This window comes from Mandrillus leucophaeus, unplaced genomic scaffold (assembly GCF_000951045.1).
Source record: "Mandrillus leucophaeus isolate KB7577 unplaced genomic scaffold, Mleu.le_1.0 Scaffold147, whole genome shotgun sequence".
Classification (NCBI taxonomy): Eukaryota; Metazoa; Chordata; class Mammalia; order Primates; family Cercopithecidae; genus Mandrillus; species Mandrillus leucophaeus.
The window spans coordinates 1,061,969-1,086,293 of record NW_012101443.1 but is presented as its reverse complement, the minus strand read 5'-3'; the positions used below and the strand labels follow the sequence as shown (position 1 = coordinate 1,086,293).

The window sequence follows — 24,325 nt, the reverse complement described above, 5'->3', positions numbered from 1 at the left end:
GTTAGCCAGGATGGTCTCGATCTCCTGACCTCGTGATCCACCCGTCTCGGCCTCCGAAAGTGCTGGGATTACAGGCTTGAGCCACCGCGCCCGGCTAGATGCCACTATTTCTTAAGGACATGGTTCAAAAGGAGTATGCATTTACCCTTACACCACAGAGATATTTTATACCAGAGTCCTAGGACTGCACAGTCATTTCATTGGGTCAGTAGAGTGTATACTACTCTATATTTAATTTAAAATGCATAATTGCTGGGCTTTGTGCTTATAGATTTTGAAATGCTACCAAAAGTGCCTTTTGGCCAGTTCTGGGACTCTTAAGGATGGGCCCACATCACCTCTACAGACTTAGATGTCTCAGCCTTTTTGGCCAGCTGATGAGATCTCTTCCAGAGAGACGTTTGGACATTTGGCATCTCTTCCTCCCCAGGCTGTCTGTTAGGTTTACTGAATAATGATATTAGGCTAAGATTCAGCAACTTCCTGCAGTGGAGTCAGGATCCCAAGGAAAATACACAGGAGACATATTCCACATAGAACCCATTGTCATCACAGACTCTAGTAACAAAAGCCTCTTAGGGTGCTCAACAGGGATTTTAGCTAAATAGTAGGTAGGCCTGAGGAGGTCACTATGCCAGTTTTGTCTTATGCCTTAGGCTTGCTTATTCTTTTTTCACCTAGCTTATATTCAAATCTTAACACTTTTAGTCTTACAGATCAAAGGTGAGGAAAGAGAATCCAGTGTAAAATACATTAAGGCTGAGCAGGGGAAGGCGAGGGTCTTGGTCTAAGCTGCTCATCTTAAGTTTTCCTAGGCAGGGTTAGTGACCCAGCAGATGGCAGCTCTAATCTCTCCTTCCTATAGTAATAGCCTTGTGGGAAACCACAGGACGGGGAGAAGCAATGTAAAAAGAGAACATCAAGTTGGAAACCAGGGCCCAGGACAGTGGCCTAATAATGAATAGGCTCATATTTATGTAGAATGGAGGCTAGGAGAGAAGCAAGGGGACTGATGGGAGTCCTGGTCCAACCACCATGCCACACCTCTGGGAATGGCAGAATTAAATAATCGTACTGCCCATACCATTTTGTAACCTGTTTTCTTTTTTTTTTTTTTAACCCGATTATGAATTTCACCACCTCCTTCAGCATTCTTTGATTTCTTAAACAGTATTCTATAATTTAGATTTAGTCTTATTTGTCAGTCCTCTGTCTTTGAACATTTATGTTATTTTCAGTTTTTGGCTGTTCTAAATAATACTGTAATGAAGAGCCATGTACGTGAATTCTTAAAATACAATTCTGGTGTATTTTTAGAAGTAGATTTGCTGAGGGTTTGTTTTAAAGTTGGTTTTAGAGATTTAAAAAACAGCCCCATGTGAGATCGTGTTGGAGCGAAGGCTCCATGAGGTCAGAACCATGCCTGCCTACATTTCTAGCATCTAGCACAGTGCCTAGCATGCTAATCAATATTTATTGAAGGGTCACATGAGTGTTTCCAGAGATGACTGCACATTACAAATCTATGTGTTGGTCTAGAGAGGTTGCATGGGAATAGGAAACCAGGAAGAGTAGTAGGAGTAGTAAATTAATCCCACCATGAGGACAAGCAGGTATTGTTATTTGCAAGTGCCACAGGCTGATTATTCTCTTTTTTTCCACCAGAGGGCAGTGTTCCAAGGATTATCACAGGAAGCATTGTCTGCCTGCATTCAGTCCTTACTTGGAGCATCAGAGTCTATCAGCAAAAACAAGGTTTGATGAAGTGTTAGGTGAAATCCTGTTTCCTGGTAAAATATTGTGGAATATAGCATTTACCTATAGGCACAGAAGTTTAAAGCTATTTTGGCAGAATTTGTTTAATGTGATTGAATTTTGAGGCCCTTTGAGAGAAGCTGGTATTTCATTATAGTGCTTAATATAGACTGTACTATATAGGAGAGTCCAACTTTACTAAAGTACCCAAAGTGGTATTTAGGTTACACATTCTACAGGGTAAAGGTTTCTTGTAGTCCTAGCCACTGAGGAAATGGTACTATTTCCCTGGAAGACCAAGAAAGAATTTTCAAGGAAACATCACAATTTATAATCATCTCTACGATACTGTTTTAAATAGTTGAATGTTCTTACATGGAGGAAATGAGTCAATTTTGAGGACAGGTAATTATGACTCTGGGTTGTGTGACTAGAAGGAGTCGCCATGACTGTATGACTTACAGTTTTGTTTGTTTTTGAGACAGGGTCTTGCTTTGTCTCCCTGGCTGAAGTGCAGTGGTGTGATCATAGCTCACTGCAGCCTCGAACTCCTGAGCTCAATCCATCCTCCTCCCTCAGCCTCCCAAGAATCTGGGACTACAGGCATGTACCTTCATGCCCCGGCCAAATTTTGTATTTTTTGTGGAGACAGGATTTTGTCATGTTGCTCAGGCTGGTCTCAAACTCCTGGGCTCAAGTGATCTGCCCACCTCTGCCTCCTAGAGTGCTGGAATTACAGATATGAGCCACTGTGCCCAGCCAATTTTTTTTTTTTTTGAGAGAGGGTCTTACGCTGTCACCTAAGCTGCAGTGCAGTGATATGATCTCTGTTCACTGCAGCCTCAACCTCCTGAGCTGAAGCAATCCTCCTGCTTCAGCTTCCTGAGCTACTGGACTACAGGCATCTGGCTAAACTTTTTATTTTTTGTAGAGATAGGATCTCACCATGTGCCCAGGCTGGTCTCAAATTCCTGGGTTCAAATGATCCTCTTGACTCAGCCTTCCAAAGTGCTGGGATTACAGGTGTTAGCCGCCACACTTAGCAGTTTACAGTTTTTAATCCAGAAGGGATCTGGGGCTGAAGGCTGCTGGCATGTGCTCCTCCCACAGGCCCTGAGATTTTTTTTTTCCCCCCAGGAAGTACAGTATGTTCAAAAGTGTTGCTTTGCTTAACTCTCCTCTTAAAATACCTGTCACCTATAGGGAAGTAACTGTGGGAGCTGTTTGCAGCCAAAATTTTCTTCCCACTTGGAGTGTTCAAATCCTGTTAACTTTTTTTGACATATGGATTTATAAATGTGACTTTTAAGTTCAAGGTTTTTATATATATATTATATATATTATGTAATATATATAATATATACATATGTAGAAGTTATATATACATCTCCACAGAATAATTTGGGATCTTGTTGCTAGGAAAGCTCTATCTTTGTGACCACTATATTTTTCTCATTCATGAAATGGAGAGGTGAAAGGAAATTTTCACATGGGGACTAGAAATAAAGTTATAGACAGGCAGATTTAAGTTTTAACAAGTATTTCCAAGTCTGTACCCACACATTTTTGATAATAGGTGAAATTAGAAAACACATGTATAATGTTAAGGAAATGGTTAAGTAAATTGTGGCATGTTTTATATAACAATATTACACAGTCATTAAATTTTTTAAAATGAAACAATAAAATTTAACTTAAACATATTAAGACAATAGATATTTAAGATGCAAATCAGATATACGGTATGACTATATAATAAAATGCATTGAAGAAAATATGTAACAGTGAAAGCTTTTAGGTAACTATGGATGATTTTTCTCTCATTCCCTACACATTTCTTTATTTTCTACAGTGATCACGTGTTTCTCAGATCTCAGGAGGGAAAAATATGACCTAATTTTAAAAAAAGTTCATAGGCTTACGTCCTCTTGTACCACTGTCGTCTCTCTCTCTCTCTTTTTTTTTTTTTTTTTTTTGGAGACAGAGTCTCACTCTCACCCAGGCTGGAGTGGTGCAGTAGCACTATCTCAGCTCACTGCAACCTCCACCTCCTGGATTCAAGCCATTCTTATGCCTTAGCAACCCAAGTAGCTGGGATTACAGGTGTGCGCACCATGCCCAGCTAATTTTTGCATTTTTAGTAGAGACAGGGTTTCACCATGTTGGCCAGGCTGGTCTTGAATGCCTGACCTCAAGTGATCCACCCGCCTTGGCCTCCCAAAGTGCTGGGATTACAGGCGTGAGCCACTGCACCCGGCCATGTCCTTTCTTTTAAGGGAGGCATGAAAAGCGTTTTGATTGTTGGGTCTTTTGCCCTCATTATCTGTAGGCCATCCTCTTTTATCTAATTCTGTTTCCTGCGTATTATAAGAGTTTAAGTATGTATGGAGAAGCTCTCAATTTGATAGACACTAGCTTATTATTTTCATGGTTGAGCTTGTGTACTTTTGTTTTTTTTTGAGACGGAGTCTTGCTCTGTCGCCCAGGCTGGAGTGCAGTGGCGCGATCTCGGCTCACTGCAAGCTCCGCCTCCCGGGTTCAGGGCATTCTCCTACCTCAGCCTCCCTAAGAGCTGGGACTACAGGTGCCCGCCACCACGCCCAGCTAATTTTTTATATTTTTAGTAGAGACGGGGTTTCGCCATGTTAGCCAGGATGGTCTCGATCTCCTGACCTCGTGATCTGCCTGTTTCGGCCTCCCAAAGTGCTGGGATTATAGGCGCGAGCCACCACGCCCGGCCAAGCTTGTGTATTTTTATCTTAAAAGTGATCAGTGAAAATCGGTTGATGTCTTAAAGAGTTTTTTAAGGCAAGAAATTGTTCTTACATACTTAAACTGAGCACCTGTCAACAAATTAACGTGATACTATTTGCTGTATTACAATAGCTTTTGTAAAGTAATAAAATCTATACAATACTATTTTTGGCATCAGAGTTGTTAGGTCTTTTAAAAATAGAGCAAGTATTTAAAGTCTGTAGCATTTCCCACTTACCTGGTGCTTCGTGTTCCAGGATGCAAAGTGAGTTTCCATGACATAAGTCGTTGATTATATTTATTAAAACTGGTGGAGAGCACGAGCGAGACTGGGAAGGAATCTTCATTTAATAACTGCTTTAACATTTATATTGCTTACTGAAAGATAACTTTATCTTTTCCTAAGGTAATATAAAAGCTTCATTAGCAATATTTTCAAAATAAGATTCTGCCTTGAGTAACAGCAAGAAGGAGCAGATACAGCCTTGCTCTTACTACTATACAAACTCTTTTCTGAAATGAGAGCTATGATTATTCAGTATTTGAGGATTGGGTCAGAGGTTTGAGAACTGAGCTTGAATCACAAGACTCTTGTGGATGGGTCCTGAGAGGGCAGAAGGACATGCTCGACCTTCAGGGATGTGGGTAGTCAGAGCTCTGTTGGTGGCAGGAGAATCCAAAATGGCAACCCCAAATCGTTTTACATTTGTATAAATATAAGTATGTCTGATGTTCTAGATATCGAAACTGCTTTGACCAAATAGTGAAAGCCATGTTCCTGAGGAAAAACTAGAATGCCAGGCCAGGTCAGGATCGTGCTTATTCTTTGAGCCTTTCTTTACCTCCCCTGCTCTGGGCCACTGTTAGGCTGCATCATCTCTTCTACCTCTGCACCAGGGGAAAGTAGATTGGATTTCTCTCTGTAAATGTGTTGCTTTACAGCCTTGTGTCTGACTTTCTTGGATTTTTAAAGTAGAGCAAGTGACAGTGCGAATAAGAGTTTGAAGCAAGATTTTTTAACTTAATTCTAGCATGGGGAAAGTTCATTGCACAACAAAAGAGAATTGACACCATAGGCTGTAAACCTAGGTAGATTAATGTTGATTAATAATATGTGCTTTTATTTTGATTTAATATGTGATCATATCCATTTTTCTGTCTTATAATTTAGACTCAGATTGATGGACAACTTTTCTTAATTAAGCACCTTTTGATACTTCGTGAACAAATTGCTCCATTTCACACTGAATTCACCATTAAGGAAATTTCCCTGGACCTCAAGAAAACTAGAGGTACTTTGCTGTCCTGGCTGGCACACTTGGCTGTCTGATCTGTCCAGATGTGTCAGCCCAGGTTTTAGGTTTATTTTATGTTCATCTGCAATTTTTTGCATGCTTTGCTTGCTAAATATGTTACTTGTTCATACTGAGCTGAGCTGTCACCATGCTAACGACTTCTAACTTGCTGTATTTTCTTTATGAAGGGAACTGTATCTGGACATTTCAGTTTGTAGTATTAGACTCATTTAGATTCTGCTACATATTCCTACAACCAGTTAAAAAGTGAAAAATCCATATAATAACTGTTTCCTAAGTAAATAATGTCAACTAGTTGGGATGACTTTAAGCACTGAGTTGAGTTTGTCAGTTTATGAAAATTCAGGAAGCCAGCTGGGTAAAATGAGAAGCGTACTTATCTAAGAATTTGAAAGAATTGGATTTTCTTCCTGTCCCATCATTTCCTGGCCCTTGTGTGATCTTGGGGTTTTAGCTTGGGTGTTTTAGCTTCCCCACGCCACCCTCCTTTTAGGTAAAATGAGCATAATGAACTTGTCATGATACCTTCACGAGGTTATCAAGCTCATTAAGACCGAAAATGAATGAAAATATATGTTGACATCTTTATATATTTCAGGTGCTTAAATAAACTTCAGTGGTATTAAATCAGTAGTCATGTAAGGTAGGGTCTTTGAGTTGGTAATAGACATTGAATCATCTTGAGAAAGAAGATTCATCCATCCTAGTGATTTGCCTCTGAATTGGTAAGAGATGATTTCTAAAAGATCAGAGTAGTTAATTTCTAAGATAACTGATCTTCAGCAGTTAAGGATATACCATAAACATCCCTCATGTCCCTTAATTACTTACAAATTTATGTAAACTTTATCTTAAACATTTTTAAGAGATTTATGCTCTGCTGCCTTAAGCCATTCATTTATGTAATCAGTTAACTTCTCTCTAATGTTTTGAGGCAATTAAAAAAACGTCACTCAAATTATTTTCTATGTGTTACAGTTTAGAGGAACCCCAAACAAGGATGTTCAAAGATAGTAGGTTTTTAGTTTCCCAATTCCTGTGCTTATCTGACAGTGGATTTGATTTAACTCACCAGAGAGCCAGGGTAACCTCTTGATGAGTCCTCTTAAAACAGTTTGCTCTTTTTCGTTCCCTAATGCTCTCTCTTGTCCACCACGGAGAATATGTTTTGGTTCTGTAAAGCATGTCTGTTACGTACTTTGTGATTTTAAAAATTTAAAATTATTTTTGTTTTTTTCTCTAACCTTGGAAGTGGCATACCATGTGTTTTTGTTTTGGTTTGGTTTTTAAATAGGAGCCAGATTTCCTGGCTTTTGCCTTTACAGAACACATAGGTTTTTTAAAGCTTATTCTCATCAGAGGCTTCCATCTCCCACCCATTCTCTTTGATTTCATTCATTCCTTTCAGTGTGAGATGTGGGAGTCATACTCTTACACTTTGAAGAATTCCCAGCTTCTGACAGTTCGTACTTTAAGTGATGGGATAGAGCAGGGTTGATTTACTTTCTGTCATGTTTTTCTAATTTGTGATTTGTTGCTGCTTGGTTCTAGTGTAGATCAACTGAAGTGAGAGAAAGTGAAATATCTTGAGATTGTGGCAAAATTTGGATTGAAAGTATGTTTTCCCCCCAAATATTACAAAGCCTGTGTAACCCTACCATGTGATGATTTGATTGTGTGCAGACAGAATCTTTGAGGGGCTTATAGAAAAGACAGCAGACACAAACAACTATTTACTAAAGCTTTACTCTGAATACTGAACTGATAGAGAGAGGTTCTTCTTCATTACTACCAGGGTCAAGGCAGTAAATATTATGGTACTGTGTGCTTGCAAAACTAGGTTGGAAGATTTCATGCTTTGCTTTATCTAGTCTGGCAAAGCAAAGAGATGTTTTTTTCTTACTCACTTAATAATACTTGCTGTCTTTACTTTTACGCCTCTAACCTCTCAAGACTAACATTATATCGTATTGCATTTGAACATCAATGAGACCTCAGCTAATACTTTACATAGATTCTAGTTAGTCTGGAGGTTAAGGGGTAAATATGTCCTTTTGGTGTTTTCTTCTTGGCTGACACATTAGTTTATTCACTCTGCTTCAAATGAATAAATTTCCGTGCCAGCCAGGATTTTAACAAACAAGCTGGGTAAGTATATGAGTATTTCTTAAAAACCTATTTAATATCCTAAAAGTAAAGCAGTGAGATTTTAAGGTGCCAATTACCATTTATCATTTTTCTTTTTTTTTGGTAAGTGAATAATTGAGATTAATAGTCATTTTGCAATTCGAACTTCTGGAAAATAACTCTGTGAGTACTGTAGCCATCATTGGTGCTCATCTCACTCTCAGCCTTTCATGGAGGTGAGTTGCTGAAGGTGAACTGGCTTTTTGCCTTGTGGTGGTAGAGAACTGGTGTATGTTACACATGGCTTTGCTGTTGAAACTTTCCATGTTCACTGGATGAGTAATTTTGTTTCACAGATGCAGCATTTAAAATCCTGAACCCTATGACTGTTCCAAGATTTTTTAGGCTGAATAGCAACAATGCCTTGATAGAGTTCTTGTTGGAGGTGAGAAGGAGTCTGTTTCATTGGTGGTGGGAGATAAACGACATTGTTTACATGTCTGGTGATTTCTAGGCACATAAAAACAGGAGGAAATTGTTATCTTTTTTTTAAGGGTACTCCTGAGATTAGAGAACATTATCTTGACTCTAAAAAAGACGTAGACCGTCATCTGAAATCGGCCTGTGAGCAGTTTATTGAGCAGCAGACCAAGCTGTTTGTAGACCAGCTGGAGGAGTTCATGACAAAGGTATGGCCCTTAGTGCCTATTTGGTGAAGTCACTTTGCCTTCTTCCCTAGGCTTCCTCTTCAATTACTCTCTTGTGTGAACTCCAGCGGAAGCAGATAGTGAGCCCAAGTCTTAACGATTCTGTCTAGGAAATCACTGTGCTTTTTGGTTTTTGGACTTTTGGATACACTTGCACAGTTTTTGTTTTTAAGAGGAAGAGTGGAAATATTGCAAAGCTAGTTATAGCCGACCCCTGGTTAGCTGTGTTCTGTTTATCCGCCTTGTAGGTTATCTGCATGTGGGCTGGGACTCCCACTTTCTGCTGGAATCTCACTTTCTCCTGGACCTGCATGGCAGCAACCACGGTCCTGGGAATCAGGGTTTCCCATTCTTAAAATGGGTGATTTGTTTTCCTCTTTGTTTTACATGCCATTTCTCTCTTCCGTTTTGCATGGATAATTGAGAATTGAAGAGTTTCATAACATAGCATTGTTAACTGTCAGATATATGGATTTAATATACAGTCAGTCCTCCTTCACATCGGTGGTCTCTTCCTGGAAACTGACTTTAAGTGAAGCAACATAAAATGAAACCAATTTTTTTTCCTCATCAACAGTATAATGAAGCATTGTTAAACCGTTGAAGGAAACGACTTTATTTGAGGACGTGCTGTGCGTCATTTCACTTAAAGTCACAGTTTTCAGGAACCTATTGCTGATATTAAGTGAGGACTGACTGTGTGGATAGTATATTCTCTCTGTCTCTGTCTTCTAAGCTAAAATCCATTAACTGGCGAATGCTAGCAAAGAGAAAAGCAGATCATGGCTATTTTGACATTCTTGTTGCATCCTAATCATTTAAAAAAAATTTAAGTGTCATCACTAAGGACTTAAAGATATTTAAGAAGTCTTGAAATTAGGCTGGGTGTGGTGGCTCACACCTATAATCCCAGCACTTTGGAAGGCTGAAACAGGAGGATCGCTGCAGCCCCTGGAGTCTGACACTGGTTAACAGTCCTGGGCAACATAGTGAGACCTAGTCACTAAAAAAAATGAACAAAATTAGCCATGTGTAGGGGCATGTGCCTATAGTCCCAGCTGCTTGGGAGGCTGAGGTGGGAAGATTGCTTGAGCCGGGAGGTCGAGGGTGCAGTGAGTCAAGATCAGCCCACTGTACTCCAGCCTGGGTGACAGAGTGAGACTGTCTCAAAATAAAGTAAAATAAAATAAAAAGAGAGAAAGAAAGAAAAAAAGTCATGAAATTTTTATTTATTAAGCCACTACTGTGTATCCCAGACTTGTATCAGAGGACATCATAAAAAGAATAAAAATATGATGGCTTGGCCAGGCGCGGTGGCTTAAGCCTGTAATCCCAGCACTTTGGGAGGCCGAGACGGGCGGATCACGAGGTCAGGAGATCGAGACCATCCTGGCTAACACGGTGAAACCCTGTCTCTACTAAAAAAAAATACAAAAAACTAGCCGGGCGAGGTGGCAGGCGCCTGTAGTCCCAGCTACTCAGGAGGCTGAGGCAGGAGAATGGCGTAAACCCGGGAGGCGGAGCTTGCAGTGAGCTGAGATCCGGCCACTGCACTCCAGCCTGGGCGACAGAGCAAGACTCTGTCTCAAAAAAAAAAAAAAAAAAAATGATGGCTCTTATTTTCAGATTTGACTAATCTTAACTGGACAGACAAGATATATGTATGAAATAACAAGGAGACAGCTAAGCAATTGTTCTTTAGAAACTTCTTGTTGAGTCCATCAGTGCTAACATGCCTGAAGCCTGCGGCAAAGACAGAAAGTACGACTTTTAAAAAATAATTAAAAAGGCCAAAAATGCATAGAAATGTTAAAACAAAGTACTCTTTTGTTTATCACTGGCATATACTGCTTGTTAAGTGGATTTTACTCCAAGTATTTGGAATGTGTGTATATATGCATTTTTTTCCCACCAAAAAATGTAAAAAAGGAGGGGGATAGAAATGCTTTCTTCTAGGTTTTGATTTTTTAAAAAAGGTTTGAGTATTGGTACTTTGTAATTTACAGATAACTTACAGTTTTTACTGAAACTACCCTTGTGAAAAACAAGTTGGTAGATTGTAATGTGTATTTCTGGGAGAACATCCACATAGTACTGGTGGGAAGTATTATAGATGAATATTGTACGATAACAGAACAGCAGAATGAATCTTCTGAAATAAGCAAGTTGATTATAATGAAATCTAAGATTAAAGGGTTGTTCTAGAACAGCACAGTTTTTCTAGATATCAAGAGAATAAAAATTCACACATGCCCATGATCTTAGCTACTCTGGGTGGCTGAGGTGGGAGGATGGCTGAGCCCAGGAGTTCAACACCAACTTGGGCAACATAGCAAGACGCTGTCTCAAAACATTTTTTTTTTTGAAAAAGGAAATAGAGGTTTATGTGGAAAATATTCCAAGTCTGAATTATGTAATGGTTCTCCATGGACATGCTACATGCATATAGCAGGGATCCCTGAACAAATGTTCATGGACCTGTTTTTATATTCCCTTTGTAATGGGATTGGGAAGGGAAAGGTCTTGCCTCTCATCCCCGTGAGAAGCCAGTCTCATCCTACATAATCAATCTCTGCTGCCCTTGCTCAGACCACTTGTAGTTGCCTCCCTTTTCCTCTGTCAACCCTGGGCCCTCACTGCTGCTCACTGAGTTTCTACTGAGTGGACCCCACAGCCTGGAGGACTGAGTTCCCTTTTATGGTGTGTTATTCCAGATTCAGTTCCCTTTCATCCTGTGGCATAGAGTGAGTCAGAGACAAAGATACATATATGTATGTGTGCACGCATACACACACACATGCACAGACACACACACGTGACCATTTGAGACACTGCATCTTAGAATTTGTGGACCAAAGATTTTTCACTTTTTACCTGGTGACTGTTACTAGCATTCTGAATAGCAGAGAAAGAGGAAGATTTTATAGAAAACTTTAAAAGGTAAACCTCAGCATTAATTACCTGCAAGTGCAGAATCTCATGCCTCTTTTATTTAGTTAGGTTTTTTTTTTTTTTTTTTTTTTAAGGCAGTCTTGCTCTTATTACCCAGGCTGGAGTGCAGTGGCACGATCTCAGCTCACTGCAACCTCCGCCTCCCGGGTTCAAGCATTTCTTTTGCTTCAGCCTCCTGAGTAGCTGAGATTACAGGTGTGTGCCACCATGCCTGGCTAATTTTTTTTATATTTTTTGTAGAGATGGGGTTTCACCATGTTGACCAGGCTGGTCTCAAACTCTTGGCCTCAAGGGATCTGCCCTCCTCGGCCACCCAAAGTGCTGAGATTACAGGCAGGAGCCACTGTGCCTGGGCTTAGTTAGCATTTTATAAGGCAACTAGTGCTTGTCCCCTGATAAACGATTGCAGGAAAATCAACACCCATAGGTACAGATGGGAAACAGTCTTTCATCTCATTTGGAGGTGTGTTTGTAGGTCTCGGTATTTATCATTCGGATGTAAGCCGCATCAACAAAATATCCTCAGCTTGTTTCTAAGTTTGGACTGATTTTTAACAATGTATAAGTATTACCACTTAGAGAATATTTTTAGGTTGTCAGAAGACTTGTTTTTGAGCTTAAACAGTTGGGGTCTAATTTGGATCCCTTTCATCTACTGTAAATTGGCCTTGTTTATGTAGCTTCTTCCTCTGTGCTCCTTGTTGAGACACTTACTATGCATTAATTCTTACTACATCCCTGGAACCTTGAGTAAGAGAAGCATCTTTATTTGACAGGTTGAGAAACAGGTTGAGTATTCATAAGATAAACATTTCTACAACATCTTCACCTGTCTGGTTTCTATTTAATACTTGATTTTTGGTATAATTATTGATCTTTCATGAGAAAAAAATAAAGTAAGTACTAGAGGAGCATATATGCTCTGTTGCCTCATTTCCTGCCCCTGGAAAAATAACCTCTTCTCTAAGTATTTGACCTGAGGGAATGTAATACTATTCTAAGGGTTAGGAGTAGAGGCTCATATGAAAACATTTGGCTTAGATTATTTTCTACCAAACTTCAAAAACTGTTGATACTTTTTTATTGTTCTAGAATTCCATTGTACTAAATGTTGCTTGAAACAAACCCTTAAGTAGTACTTGGGATGGTAATGGTTATAGTAGAAAGCACAGAACTTTGTGTCAAGGCAGCTGAACCCTAGATCCTGCAACTGCGTCTGCCACCTTCTGATTGAAGTTAAGGTTATCACGAGACAAAACAAGATCTTATGTGTATCTGTAAAGTGCTTGCTGCAGAAATGTTATTTGGTAGTACAGTTTGACAAATTTGAGGTGAAGATTTTGCTTTAGCGAAAAGTCAAAATTAAGGCATTTTAAAGGAAGTATAATTCCAGGTTTGTAGCTAAGCTTAAAAGTTTTTTTGTTTTGTTTTGTTTTGTTTTCTGATGGGACCAGTTTATGCTAAAAACTCAGACTTCTATGTAGAAAATATTCATTTTCTTTCAAGCAATTTGATTATTACGAGTTTATTCTTAATATTTCCTCTGGAGTGTTGTTAATTTCCTCAGTAACACTGTAAACTTAAATTTTGTTCTTGATCTAGTACATGTAATCGAGTTTGATCTGTAAGTTTAATTCCTGCTCTCAAGGAGGTATAACCTAAAGGGAAATTAAGATAGAAAAATAGGTAAACATTAAACTGTATACAGCAATGCCATTGTGAGACGATGGGTCTTTGTTCATTGTGTAGGAATTTTTAAAAAGATGGGGCTCCCAATGCTTCCCTTGACTAGCCTTAAAAAAAAATGAGGCTAATTGGGGAAAACTTTTGAAGCAAATGCTCTTGGAGGTTTGACTTAAAGATAAGTAAACTATCTGGATAGTAAATAGGGATAAATATACTAGTTTATATTTGTTTTTAACATAAAAATACTTGTACAAAACCTAAATATATGTTATGAAATTGGTTAAATTCTGGAGCATTCAGTGCAACAGTAGGCAGCCATTACTATTAAAACAAAACCGTTGGATGTGGGAAAATGACCAGAATATAGATTTAAGTGGGGAAAAAAGTTCACAGAACACTGTTCCCAGATTTGTAAATGTATACACTTTAGTATACTTATATTTTTACAACGGAAAATATTTTGGATAACATACACTAAAGTGTGAATGTATTTTTCTTTTAGCAGTGTCTAGTATCTATAATATATGAGATTCATTTTTTAAAGTGCATCTCAAAAAATAAAGGTATGGCGAGGGATGGAGTGAGAGGAGGAAAGAGGTGATTTTATATAGGTAGGCAGTATGAGCAAAGGCCTAGAGTGGTCCAGGAGGAGAAATAGAAACTAGAAACAAAGGGGAGGCTGAAGAGATCCAAGTCAACATTATACCCTGTGTCTGCCCATCCTCTGCCTACATGTGTGTATGACCTTTTGTGTGAGAAATGTAGAGCTGGTGTTCAGGGTTTTCTAATGAGACCTTCCTGTGAGGCCAAAGCCATGGACTGCACCTTGGCACATGACTGTCCATTCTAAAACATGTTTTACGCAGTTTCTGTCTCACCCTCCCCAGCTACCCCATAGCTCCACCACAGCTTACTATCTTAGAAACAGTCTTGTTCAAGCTTCTCTATACTGCTGCTAAGGAATGAAAAGAGATGACTAGAAGATGGTCATTCAGGTCTGTCTTGAGCACTGATTGGTCAGTCATATATGATTTTTGATGGTATTTGAAAATCTTATTTGTTTGTTTTAATGACATTCTCTCTGTGATATAAGAAAAATGATCCTCCAGATGTAAAGGAGATTTTTTCCAGCTAGGGTGACATTTTTCTAATTACTTACAAAAATAATTTAATACTGACAAAACAGTCTCCTTAAAAGACACCTGTTTTGTGTTGACATTTCTCTAGGGCTTCATTTTTGTCTTCCCAGCAGGAAGTATTTCAGATAGAATGCCTCAGGACTTAGGTATGATTTTTGGCAAGATAACCATGTGCCTTGAAATCACAAAAGAAGTTTTGCTAAAAATGTTGATTACCTATAAAGGATTATGAGATGATGCGTTTTTGTTGGGGCTGCACATTTGATTATCATGATGTTTTAATAGGTTTAAATGGTGTTGTGTATCCCTTGAGAGCAGTACCAGTTTAATGTGTCATTGATGAAATGAAACTTTTTTTCTTCTTGTCTCCTCTATTAGGTTTCAGCGTTAAAAACAATGGCCAGTCAAGGAGGCCCCAAGTATACTCTCTCACAGCAGCCTTGGGCACAACCAGGTATTCTCATTTGACCGTTTTGGATTTCTTTTTTAGGATGTTATTAATCCGCATTTATATAGTCCTTACTGTGACAGCTTGGAGTTGGTTTCCTATTCACTCTGGGGTGCTGCAATCTGAGTTAATGCAGGATTGAGTTTGGAGCTGACAGGTCTTCACTGGCTAGCACTACTTGCATTTCAACAAGCATATCAAGGAAGGAAGAATTTTTGTTTTGAAAAATCACCCAGTTAAAACTAAAATATGGCTAAGATGGAAACCCTTTGAGTCTGTTGATTGCTGTACACCCACTATTCATTGTGTTCAAGCTTTGATGAAAACACTGTGGTTGATAGGAAGAAATTATGGCGAGTGCACCTACTTTCAAGTGTATGAAGAAATGCTGGGCCACTGTTTTCTTCCACATTTTGTCCAAGTTATCCTCTGTTGACATTTTAGAGTACTGGGAAAAAAAATTATAAAAATTGAGGTGTCACTTGGGAGTTGGCAGGCAATATTATTGTCTGATTGGCAGATGTATTTGAGATGTTCCCAGTCTTACTCTTTCTTAAATGTAAATTTTTTTGTGCTGGAGGGTTTTGGGTTTTTTTTTTTTTTTTTTTGGTCTTTAGCGTTAGACATTTAAAATCACGACTAACGTTATTTTTGGTACATCTTGCGGCATTTTAAGTTGCCATTAAACCAAAATAAATCATTTCGTTAAATTAGTATTTCTGGCCATTCCCTGGCCAATATTGTGATAGAGAGCCTTTGAAACTAAAACGGGCAAAATGGAGAAAGAATGAGTGTTTTAATTACGGGTAAGCTGTGTCCAAATTGGAGGGCAGCTTTCCACTCAGTGAGAGAGATCCAAAAAATGATTCTGGCTTTGCATCCATGAAAAATTGGCTGTGCACAGGCTCCTAATCTGGAATCAACTTTTTAATATGATTGGTTTTCCATATTGAAAGAGCATTATATCTGTTAAGTATTCATTTTCTTTGGGAAGAATGATTGAAGCTATTCAAAGCCTCCAAAATTGTATTTATTATTTTTTTGAGATGGAGTCTTGCTCTGTTGCCCAGGCTGGAGTGCAGTGGTGTGATCTCGGCTCACTGCAACCCCCGACTCTTGGATTTAGCCAATTCTCCTGCATCAATCTCCCAAGTAACTGGGATTACAGGTGCCCACCACCATGCCCAGTTAATTTTTGTATTAAAACAGGTGTGTGCCACTGCACCCAGCTCAAAGAAAACTTTTTTTTTTTTTTAAGACAAAGTCTCACTCTGTCGCCCAGACTGGAGTGCAGTGGCATGATCTCAGCTCACCGCAACCTCCACCTCCCAGGTTCAAGTGATTCTCCTGCCTCAGCCTCCTGAGTAGCTCGGCCTACGGGCATACATCACTGTGCTCAGCTACTGTTTGTATTTTTAGTAGAGACAGGGTTTCACCATGTTGACCAGGCTGGTCTTGAATTCCTGACCTCAGGTGATCCGCCCACCTCGACCTCCCAAAGTGCTGGGATTACAGTCCTGAGCCACTGCGCCTGGCCTCAAAATTTTTAATTATGAATGCCTTAGGTTAACTTGAAGTTGAACTGAGAAATTAGAAGAGTAGCTCTGTATCGCTTAGGAAGATTTGTAAATGTAGAGAATGTCAGTTGTCTTTGAAAGGAAGATAAGATTTTATTTCAAAGGTTCCTCATGTGAACTTTGATGATGTCAATATAGGTTTGAGTTGATTTGTTTTATTGCACATAAACTTTGTGACATGCTTTAGGTGTTTCATTTACCGTGATGCAGACAAGGAACGTTCTATTGTCTTTGTTATTTTAAACGTTCGTGTTGTGTGTGGAATAGAAATCTTTGTCGTCTTACTACAAAAGCACACCTGATACAGTAGTGCATTCTGTCTGAAGACAGAAAATCAGGTTCTTTTACTGACAATACTGGAAATTCGAATCATAGTCTGGCATAGTATTAACCGCCTCTTCTGATTCCTCACAGTCAAGAGGCAGACTTTTCAGTTCACAACTCAGCCTGCCTCTTGAAGGAATTCTGATGATTTGGGGATTAATTGGAGCCTTTGACTTAAGGTTCCAATTGCTTTTATAGGGCTTAGTTAGAAATAGGAGCTGATTTTTATTTGGAACATTTATGTCAATGAAACTCTTGGGTATGATAAATCTTTCTTAAGATAGGTAGAAACCACTACAGCTAAGCCCAGTCTCTTGATGCATAATTAATGTATTGCTCTTTCCCCTTTGGAAAGATCCTTTCTCTCAAAATAGGGGCTGTCATTTTCTCAAGTGGAACCCTAATAGGATTCAAAGTGTTAGATGTATTGTGCTCTTAAGCATTACTAGAGTTTAGAATTGTCATAGTAAAGCAGGAGTAGATAAAAGGAAACTAACAGGAGTAGACAAAAGGACTGATTGAAGTAGGACTTGCTACTTTGTCATTTAACCCATTTCCTTCTTTCTTAGTGAGGAGATCTTAGTGAATATAGCAATAACAGTTCAGTTTATCTTGTAGTCGTATCTTCTATCCCATTTAGTCATAGCAGAGGTATGGAGTTGGATTTTATGAATCTGTAGTACTTGAAGCCCACAGTCGAATGCCAAAGAGAGATTTATGGCCCCTTGGAGTAGGAGCATTGAGGACAATCTAGGAACTGTCTTGGACCCCTCTGCCCTAAAAACTGAGGGTTACTGGTTCATTCAGACTTGGTCAAGTTCTCAGGGATCATTTCATGATCAAACAAACTCACAGGAGAGTGAGTTATAAATTAGGATGCCCATTTGTTAATTTACTCTGACGAAGAAACCTTTTTTAGGAATTAGAGGACACTTTAGTCACCAGCCTGCACACCCACTTTCTGCTTATCAAGGGCTCTGAAGACCGATTTAGTGATCCCTGAGGTGTGTTAGTAATGACAGAAGCAGAGCCCGTGGAAGTAAGGGTCCTGAAGGAGCTTTCATCTATTAATGAAAAATAAGCAGTTCCTGAATTATTTATTCTTTCTTCCTGAGAGTGTCAGAGACATTTGAACCAGAGCAACTCCATCTCCAGAGAGAGCTGGGAAAAATGGGGGTGGGACTTGCTGTGCTGCATTCCTAGGAGGTTGGGTATTCCTAGCCTCTAGATGTTTACATTTAAGGAAGCAGATTAATAACGTTTACTAAACACACCCAGACCCAGGAATGTCCTGATACCCTGATATCTTGAGAACAAAAGCATTCCTAATTTTGCTTTAAAGATAATAATATTGATTTCTTGCAAAATATAGTAATTAAGAAAAATTAACCCTTTATCACAAACCTTTGTAGCAGAGTACATATCCCTGTGTTTTTTGTTATCCTATATATAAGCAAGCATTGCATCTCGGGTGGGCACGTTACTTCTCTTACTTTTGGGAACACCCTATTCTGTCTATGGAGTAGCTACTCTTTCACCATTTTACTTTCTTAACAAACTTGCTTTTGGTTTATACTGTGGACTTGCCCGAATTCTTTCTCGGATAAGATTCAAGAACCCTCTCCTGGGGTCTGGATCAGGACCCCTTTCCAGTTGCAAGAGCATTGGTACTTTCTTACCCTGCTTTACTGCAACCCTCCTCAATTAAAAAAATTTTTTTACATGGCATATTATTTGAACTATGAAAAGCTATAAAATGAAAAGTAATTATATTTTCTACCATCAAACTAGTCCTTCTCTCAGAGGCAACTACTATTAAAGTTTCTTTCCCAAAATTGTTTATGTATATACCAGCATATGTGGACTTTAAAAATATTACTCAAATGGGATTGTATCATACCGCTTCCTTTTTCATTTCTTATCTATCTTAGAGGCCTTTCTGTATAGCATATCCAACTTGATCTATTCTATTTATTGGATGCATTGAATACATCACTATAGCATGATTTCTTGTGTAATTCTTATAATGGAAACCTAAATTATTTGCAGTTTGTGTGTTTCCGACATCTCTGTATACTCATAACTTGGTATTTTTTGAGTATATCCACGAGTAAATTTCTAGCAGTGGAAATGCTAAAGGAAAAAGTATCTGCATTTTCAGTTTTGCTAGATACTGCCTAATATTTTTCCAAAGAGGTTGAACCATCTTATACTTCCATCAGCAGTACACAAAGATGCCTGTTTCTCCATACCCTCGTCAAACATGGATATCACAATCTTAGTAATTTTTGCCAATCATCTGTAAATATCTCACTGCCTTAATTTACATTTATTTAATTATGAGTGAGGTTGAGCATCTTTGAAATTGTTGTCTTTTTTCTTTGTAGTTTTCTAGATAACTTCTTTTAAATACTTCGTGCAGATTACTACTCTCCTTTTTTATTAACTCCTTCAGATAAAGATAAGATCTCCTCTCCTCCTTTCTAAGAGTAATATTCAGCAAATCTTCCAGAAGTTCCATGCTCTGTTAAAGGAAGAGTTCAGCCCTGAAGACATCCAGATCATTGCCTGTCCATCTATGGAACAGGGTTTCATAGTTATTTTTGTTATAACTTTTTGGGATTCTGTTCCCTTTCTGATAATACAGTATACGAATATAACAAGTAGATATTTAATTCCCCTTAAATATATGTGGATATTTTCTGAATAATCTAAGCATCTCTTACTGTGAGTCATTTCTGCAAATGAACAAACTCATTCATTATGAAGTAATTCTTACTAGTGTCTCTCTGAAAATGACTTTTTTTTTTTAAACCTTAATCTCTTACCTCCAAATTCCAGCGGTACATATTACAGCTCTTATGAATGTCCTGAAGCATGCTAGGGGAGTTATTTTGCTGCCTTAGCCCTTGGGATTAGAATTTTGTATAGTAGATATTTAATGAATGTTTATAGGGCTTATGATTAAACTTGGTAAATAAGCTATAAAAATGAAAGAAATTCTTTGGGGAAATAAAGAGTCTTTTCTTCTGCTATTTTTTTCTCCCTTTATTCCCCTTTGAATTAAAATGGAAATATTTCTTTTCTTTTTCGTTGTGACACTAATGAGGTTAATTTATTTCCAGCAAAGGTCAGTGACCTTGCGGCAACTGCGTATAAGACACTAAAAACAAAGCTGCCTGTGACGTTGAGAAGTATGTCCTTGTACCTATGCAATAAAGATACCGAGTTCATCTTGTTTAAACCTGTGAGGGTGAGTATCAGATAACTCATTTGAATGCTGGCAGGTGACTTCAAGTATTCTTTGCCTCATTTACCATTTTCCTTTTCCTGTAGAAATTTAGAAATGTTGGTATACTATTCTAGTGAAGTTGAAAAATCACTATGATTCATGAAAGGCTTACAACGTCTGCCTCTGTCTTGATTATCTTTTTTTCCCACTGTCACTTTGTCTTCAGTTTTTAATGTTACTATTGAAAGTAGAAAATAGTAAATAAACCAAAAAACTCAGACCCTTACATTGCATGTTGCCCAACTCTCAAGAGACCAGCACTTCAGGAATTATGCCCCGTTTTACTGGCGAGTAGTAGAAATAAATGGCTTGCAGTGGCAACCAAGGGATTAAATGGCAGAGCAAATTTAGGGCTCATAACTTCCAGCTCTGTGTTGAGCTCTTGTCCTTACCCAAGGCATTGATTGACTTTTAAAGTATATTTTATGTGTCTAGGAACTTTATTATCTTTTGTGTAAGAAATTGCTGCAGAAGACTCTTAAAATTATTCTCTGGGGGGCAAGGCTTGCTAGAGTTTAGTCTTCCTGGGAAGGATTATCTGATAAGTCTTCATCAGGTTATGCCAGCATTGAAATATTAAGAACAAATTATGCATCTTTGGTAATATCATGAAAGATACATTGCTTCCACTCGCTTTGGCAAATATCATTACGATTTAACATTCGTGGTGCTTCATGTTTAAGACAACTCACTTGATAAGATCTCCTTTCCTCCTTTCTCAGAATAATATTCAGCAAGTCTTCCAGAAGTTCCATGCTCTGTTAAAGGAAGAGTTCAGCCCTGAAGACATCCAGATCATTGCCTGTCCATCTATGGAACAGGTAATCAGTAGACTGAAGATCCTTATTACTTTTATGCCCTCTTGGTTATTTCACTTGAGTAGATAATGTCTTTGAGCAAACATATTTTTAGTATTAATTTAAAAAATAGTACCTTCTTTTCTTCTGATGAGTAAGAATTTAGACTTTGAATTTTCTCTCCAACTTTTGGGGAATGGTTTTGGAATTTTGAGTTAATTTCAGGATTAAAATTCCATTTAATCCTTTCTGATATGAATATTGCTGTGTTTAAGAGAATGACCTGTTTGTAAAAGACTCAAATAGTGGCATTTAGCTTGCTGAATAATTTTGTTTGAAATATGCATAATAAGAGAAATACAATTTCTTTTTTTTTTAATTTTTGATTTTTCTGTAGGTTATTGAGGTACAGGTGGTATTTCGTTACACGAGTAAGTTCTTTAGTGATGATTTGTGAGATTTTGGTGCACCCATCAGCGAGCAGTATACACTGCACCCTTTTTGTAGTTTTTTAATAACTTCCAGATTAAAAAAATGGAAGTTATTGAGTACCCAGTATGTATTAGGAGTAGCTTGGCACTGTGGGGGATATTTTATTTATGGTCTTAAGTTTAGGATAGTTTAGAAATTTAGTGTGTAGTAAGGACTAGGGAATGTGGGGAGACTGATAAGGCTGACAAGAGCCTGACTAGGGTGGGTAGAAACTAGGGGGAGAGGACTAGGCAATGGTGAGTGTAGATATATCTTGTGTTTTTTTGTTTTTGTTTTTGTTTTTTTTAAATGGAGTCTCACTTTGTTGCTCAGGCTGGAGTTCAGTGGTGTGATCTCGGCTCACTGCAACCTCTGCCTCCTAGGTTCATGCAATTCTCGTGCCTCAGCCTCCTAAATAGCTGGGACTACAGGTGCCTGCCACCATGCCCAGCTAATTTTTGTGTTTGGTAGACAGAGGGTTTCACCATGTTGGCCAGAATCTTTTGAGGAATCTTTTGTTAACTGTAATGGAGAAGAGAAAGATGGGGTGGTAGCTGGAGGGAGAAATGGGGTCATTTTAAAATTGAGATGTAGTTCATATACCATACAATTCATCTTTTTTTAAAGCACAGAGTTCAGTGGTTTTTAGTATATTCACAAAGTTGTGCAGTCATCACCACTATCTAATTCTAGAACATTTTCATTACTCCCCAGAGAAGCCCCTTACCCATTAGCAGATCCTGCATTTCCTGCTCTTCTCTGGATCTACTTTTTGTCTCTGTGGATTTGCCTATTCTGGATATTTCATTAAATGGAATCATACAATACATGGCCTCATATCGCTGCTTCTTTCATTCACCTAGCATGTTTTCAAGGCTCATCTGTGTTGTGTATATCAGAGAGAGCTTTGTTTTTATGGCTGTAGATACTCCTTTACGTGGATAGATGGGTCACATTTTAAAAAGATATTTGTATCGTTCTAGATATTTGTACAGTCAAAATACTTCTTAATAGTTAATTTGAAGTAATTACTTTCTATGTGATTGTACCACTAACTCGATATATAATTGAGATTCTTTTCAATATTTAGAATTTTTTTTTTCTATTTTAATTTTGTTTCTTAATGATGTAAAATAGTTGCATGGTTTCCAAGTCAGAATTACAGAACAAGGTACATTTGGAGAAGTCTTGTTCCTTTTCCAATCCCCTCCAGCCTTTCCCTTCCCTCCCCTATAGGTAACTCTTTTTATTAGTTACTGGGTTATCCTTCCATTGTTTTTTTTTTATTCTGAGATGGAGTCTCGCTCTGTTGCCCAGGCTGGAGTGCAGTGGTGCGATCTCGGCTCACGGCAGCCTCCGCCTCCCGGGTTCACGCCATTCTCCTGCCTCAACCTCCCGAGTAACTGGGACTATAGGCGCCTGCCACCATGCCCAGCTAAGTTTTTGTATTTTTAGTAGAGACGAGGTTTCCCGTGTTAGCCAGGATGGTCTCAATCTTCTGACCTTGTGATCCACCTGCCCCGGCCTCCCAAAGTGCCGGGATTACAGGCATGAGCCACGGCACCCAGCCAAATTTTTCTGCAGGGTAATTATTGTGTTTTTAACAAGATAGGAGAAAAACGTGTGTTTTTATGTTCATGGGGAAGATCTACAAGGAGGGGAAAATATCTTGAGAATGTGAGGTGGAATTTCAAGAACAAGCAGGGTGGGGCCTTTGTGAGGCACATGGGGGTTCAGTCGTGGTGACAGGAGGAGGCTGAGTGTGTGGGCATGGATGGGGGCTGTGAATGCGGCGGGAACTCACGGATGTGCTCTTCTGAGTGCCTCATGTTTCTGAGTGAAATAAGAAGCAAGGTGATCACCGAGAATGAGGAGAGAGGCTCGGCTGAGTTTAGTGGATATAAATCCAAGAGAGACCATGCAACCTAGTTGTCTATTTTTTTCCTCCAGTTATAGTCCTTGCATGAATGTAGATGTGGAATACTTGGATGATAAGATCCATTTTTATGGCAGAAGATGTTATTTTTGTAAGTTTAGTTTGTTATAATTTCAAATTTACAGAAAAAGTGCAAGATTAGGGTAAGGAGTGCTCATATATCCTTTACCCCATTTTCATTTTGCCCCATTTGCTTCATTTTTCTCACTTTTTCCCTTCCCTGTCCCTCAAGCCCCGCTTTTAAATCATTGGAGAGAAAGTTGGGAGACCCTGTGCTCCTTTACTCCTAAATACTTCAGAGAGTATTTCCTGAGAACAAGGACATTCTCGCACTACTCCTGTATAGTTACCAAACCAGGACACTTAACATTGATACCAGGGTCTGATTCACAGTTCATACGCGCATTTCATCAGAGTCCCCGTACCGTTCCTCCTGATCTTCTTGCTGACATGTCTGCAGTCCAGGTCCAGTCCCAGGTCATGCACTGCTGTCAGGTGTCACATCTGTTTAGCTTCTTTTAACCTGGAGCAGTTTGACGGCCTTTCTTGACCTTGACAGGCCAGTTATTCTGTAGACTGTCTCTCCATTTGGTGTTGTCTCTTTCATCATGATTAGATTCAGGCTTTGTACTTTGGTAGGGAAAGCACAGAGGTGATTCTGTATCCCTCTTCCGACAGCACTCATTTATAAATGACATCGGGGTGATGAGCTGCATCAGTGAAGCAGCTGTACTGATAGAACGTTCACAGCCAGGTCCATTTACCCGCAAGGCTCCAAGGCCTGGGTGTCAGACACCTGAGGTGCAGGCAGCCATTTCCCTCCTATCACTGCTGTGTCTGGCTCTGGTGTCCCAATCCTCCGTCACAGAGTGGGCAGGTTTCTCCTGTAGTTGGTCAGAATTGACATGTGATGTCAATTCACTTGTCATGTCTTGTCTTGTGCATTTTAAAAACTCACTTAAGGCCGGGCGCGGTGGCTCAAGCCTGTAATCCCAGCACTTTGGGAGGCCGAGATGGGCGGATCACGAGGTCAGGAGATCGAGA

The 24,325-nt window shown here is 39.0% G+C and overlaps 1 protein-coding gene across 1 annotated transcript in view; it reads left to right on the top strand.

Annotated features, from left to right (window-relative positions):
- COG3 (component of oligomeric golgi complex 3) overlaps positions 1-24,325 on the top strand; it is a 79,802-nt gene that overhangs the window by 52,786 nt on the left and 2,691 nt on the right. Inside the window, exons 17-23 of the mRNA XM_011974594.1 lie at positions 1,666-1,755; positions 5,681-5,801; positions 8,309-8,397; positions 8,507-8,641; positions 14,815-14,890; positions 19,911-20,038; positions 20,800-20,898. Of these exons, the coding sequence (XP_011829984.1) occupies positions 1,666-1,755; positions 5,681-5,801; positions 8,309-8,397; positions 8,507-8,641; positions 14,815-14,890; positions 19,911-20,038; positions 20,800-20,898 (738 nt within the window). The remainder of the gene's footprint in view (positions 1-1,665; positions 1,756-5,680; positions 5,802-8,308; positions 8,398-8,506; positions 8,642-14,814; positions 14,891-19,910; positions 20,039-20,799; positions 20,899-24,325) is intronic.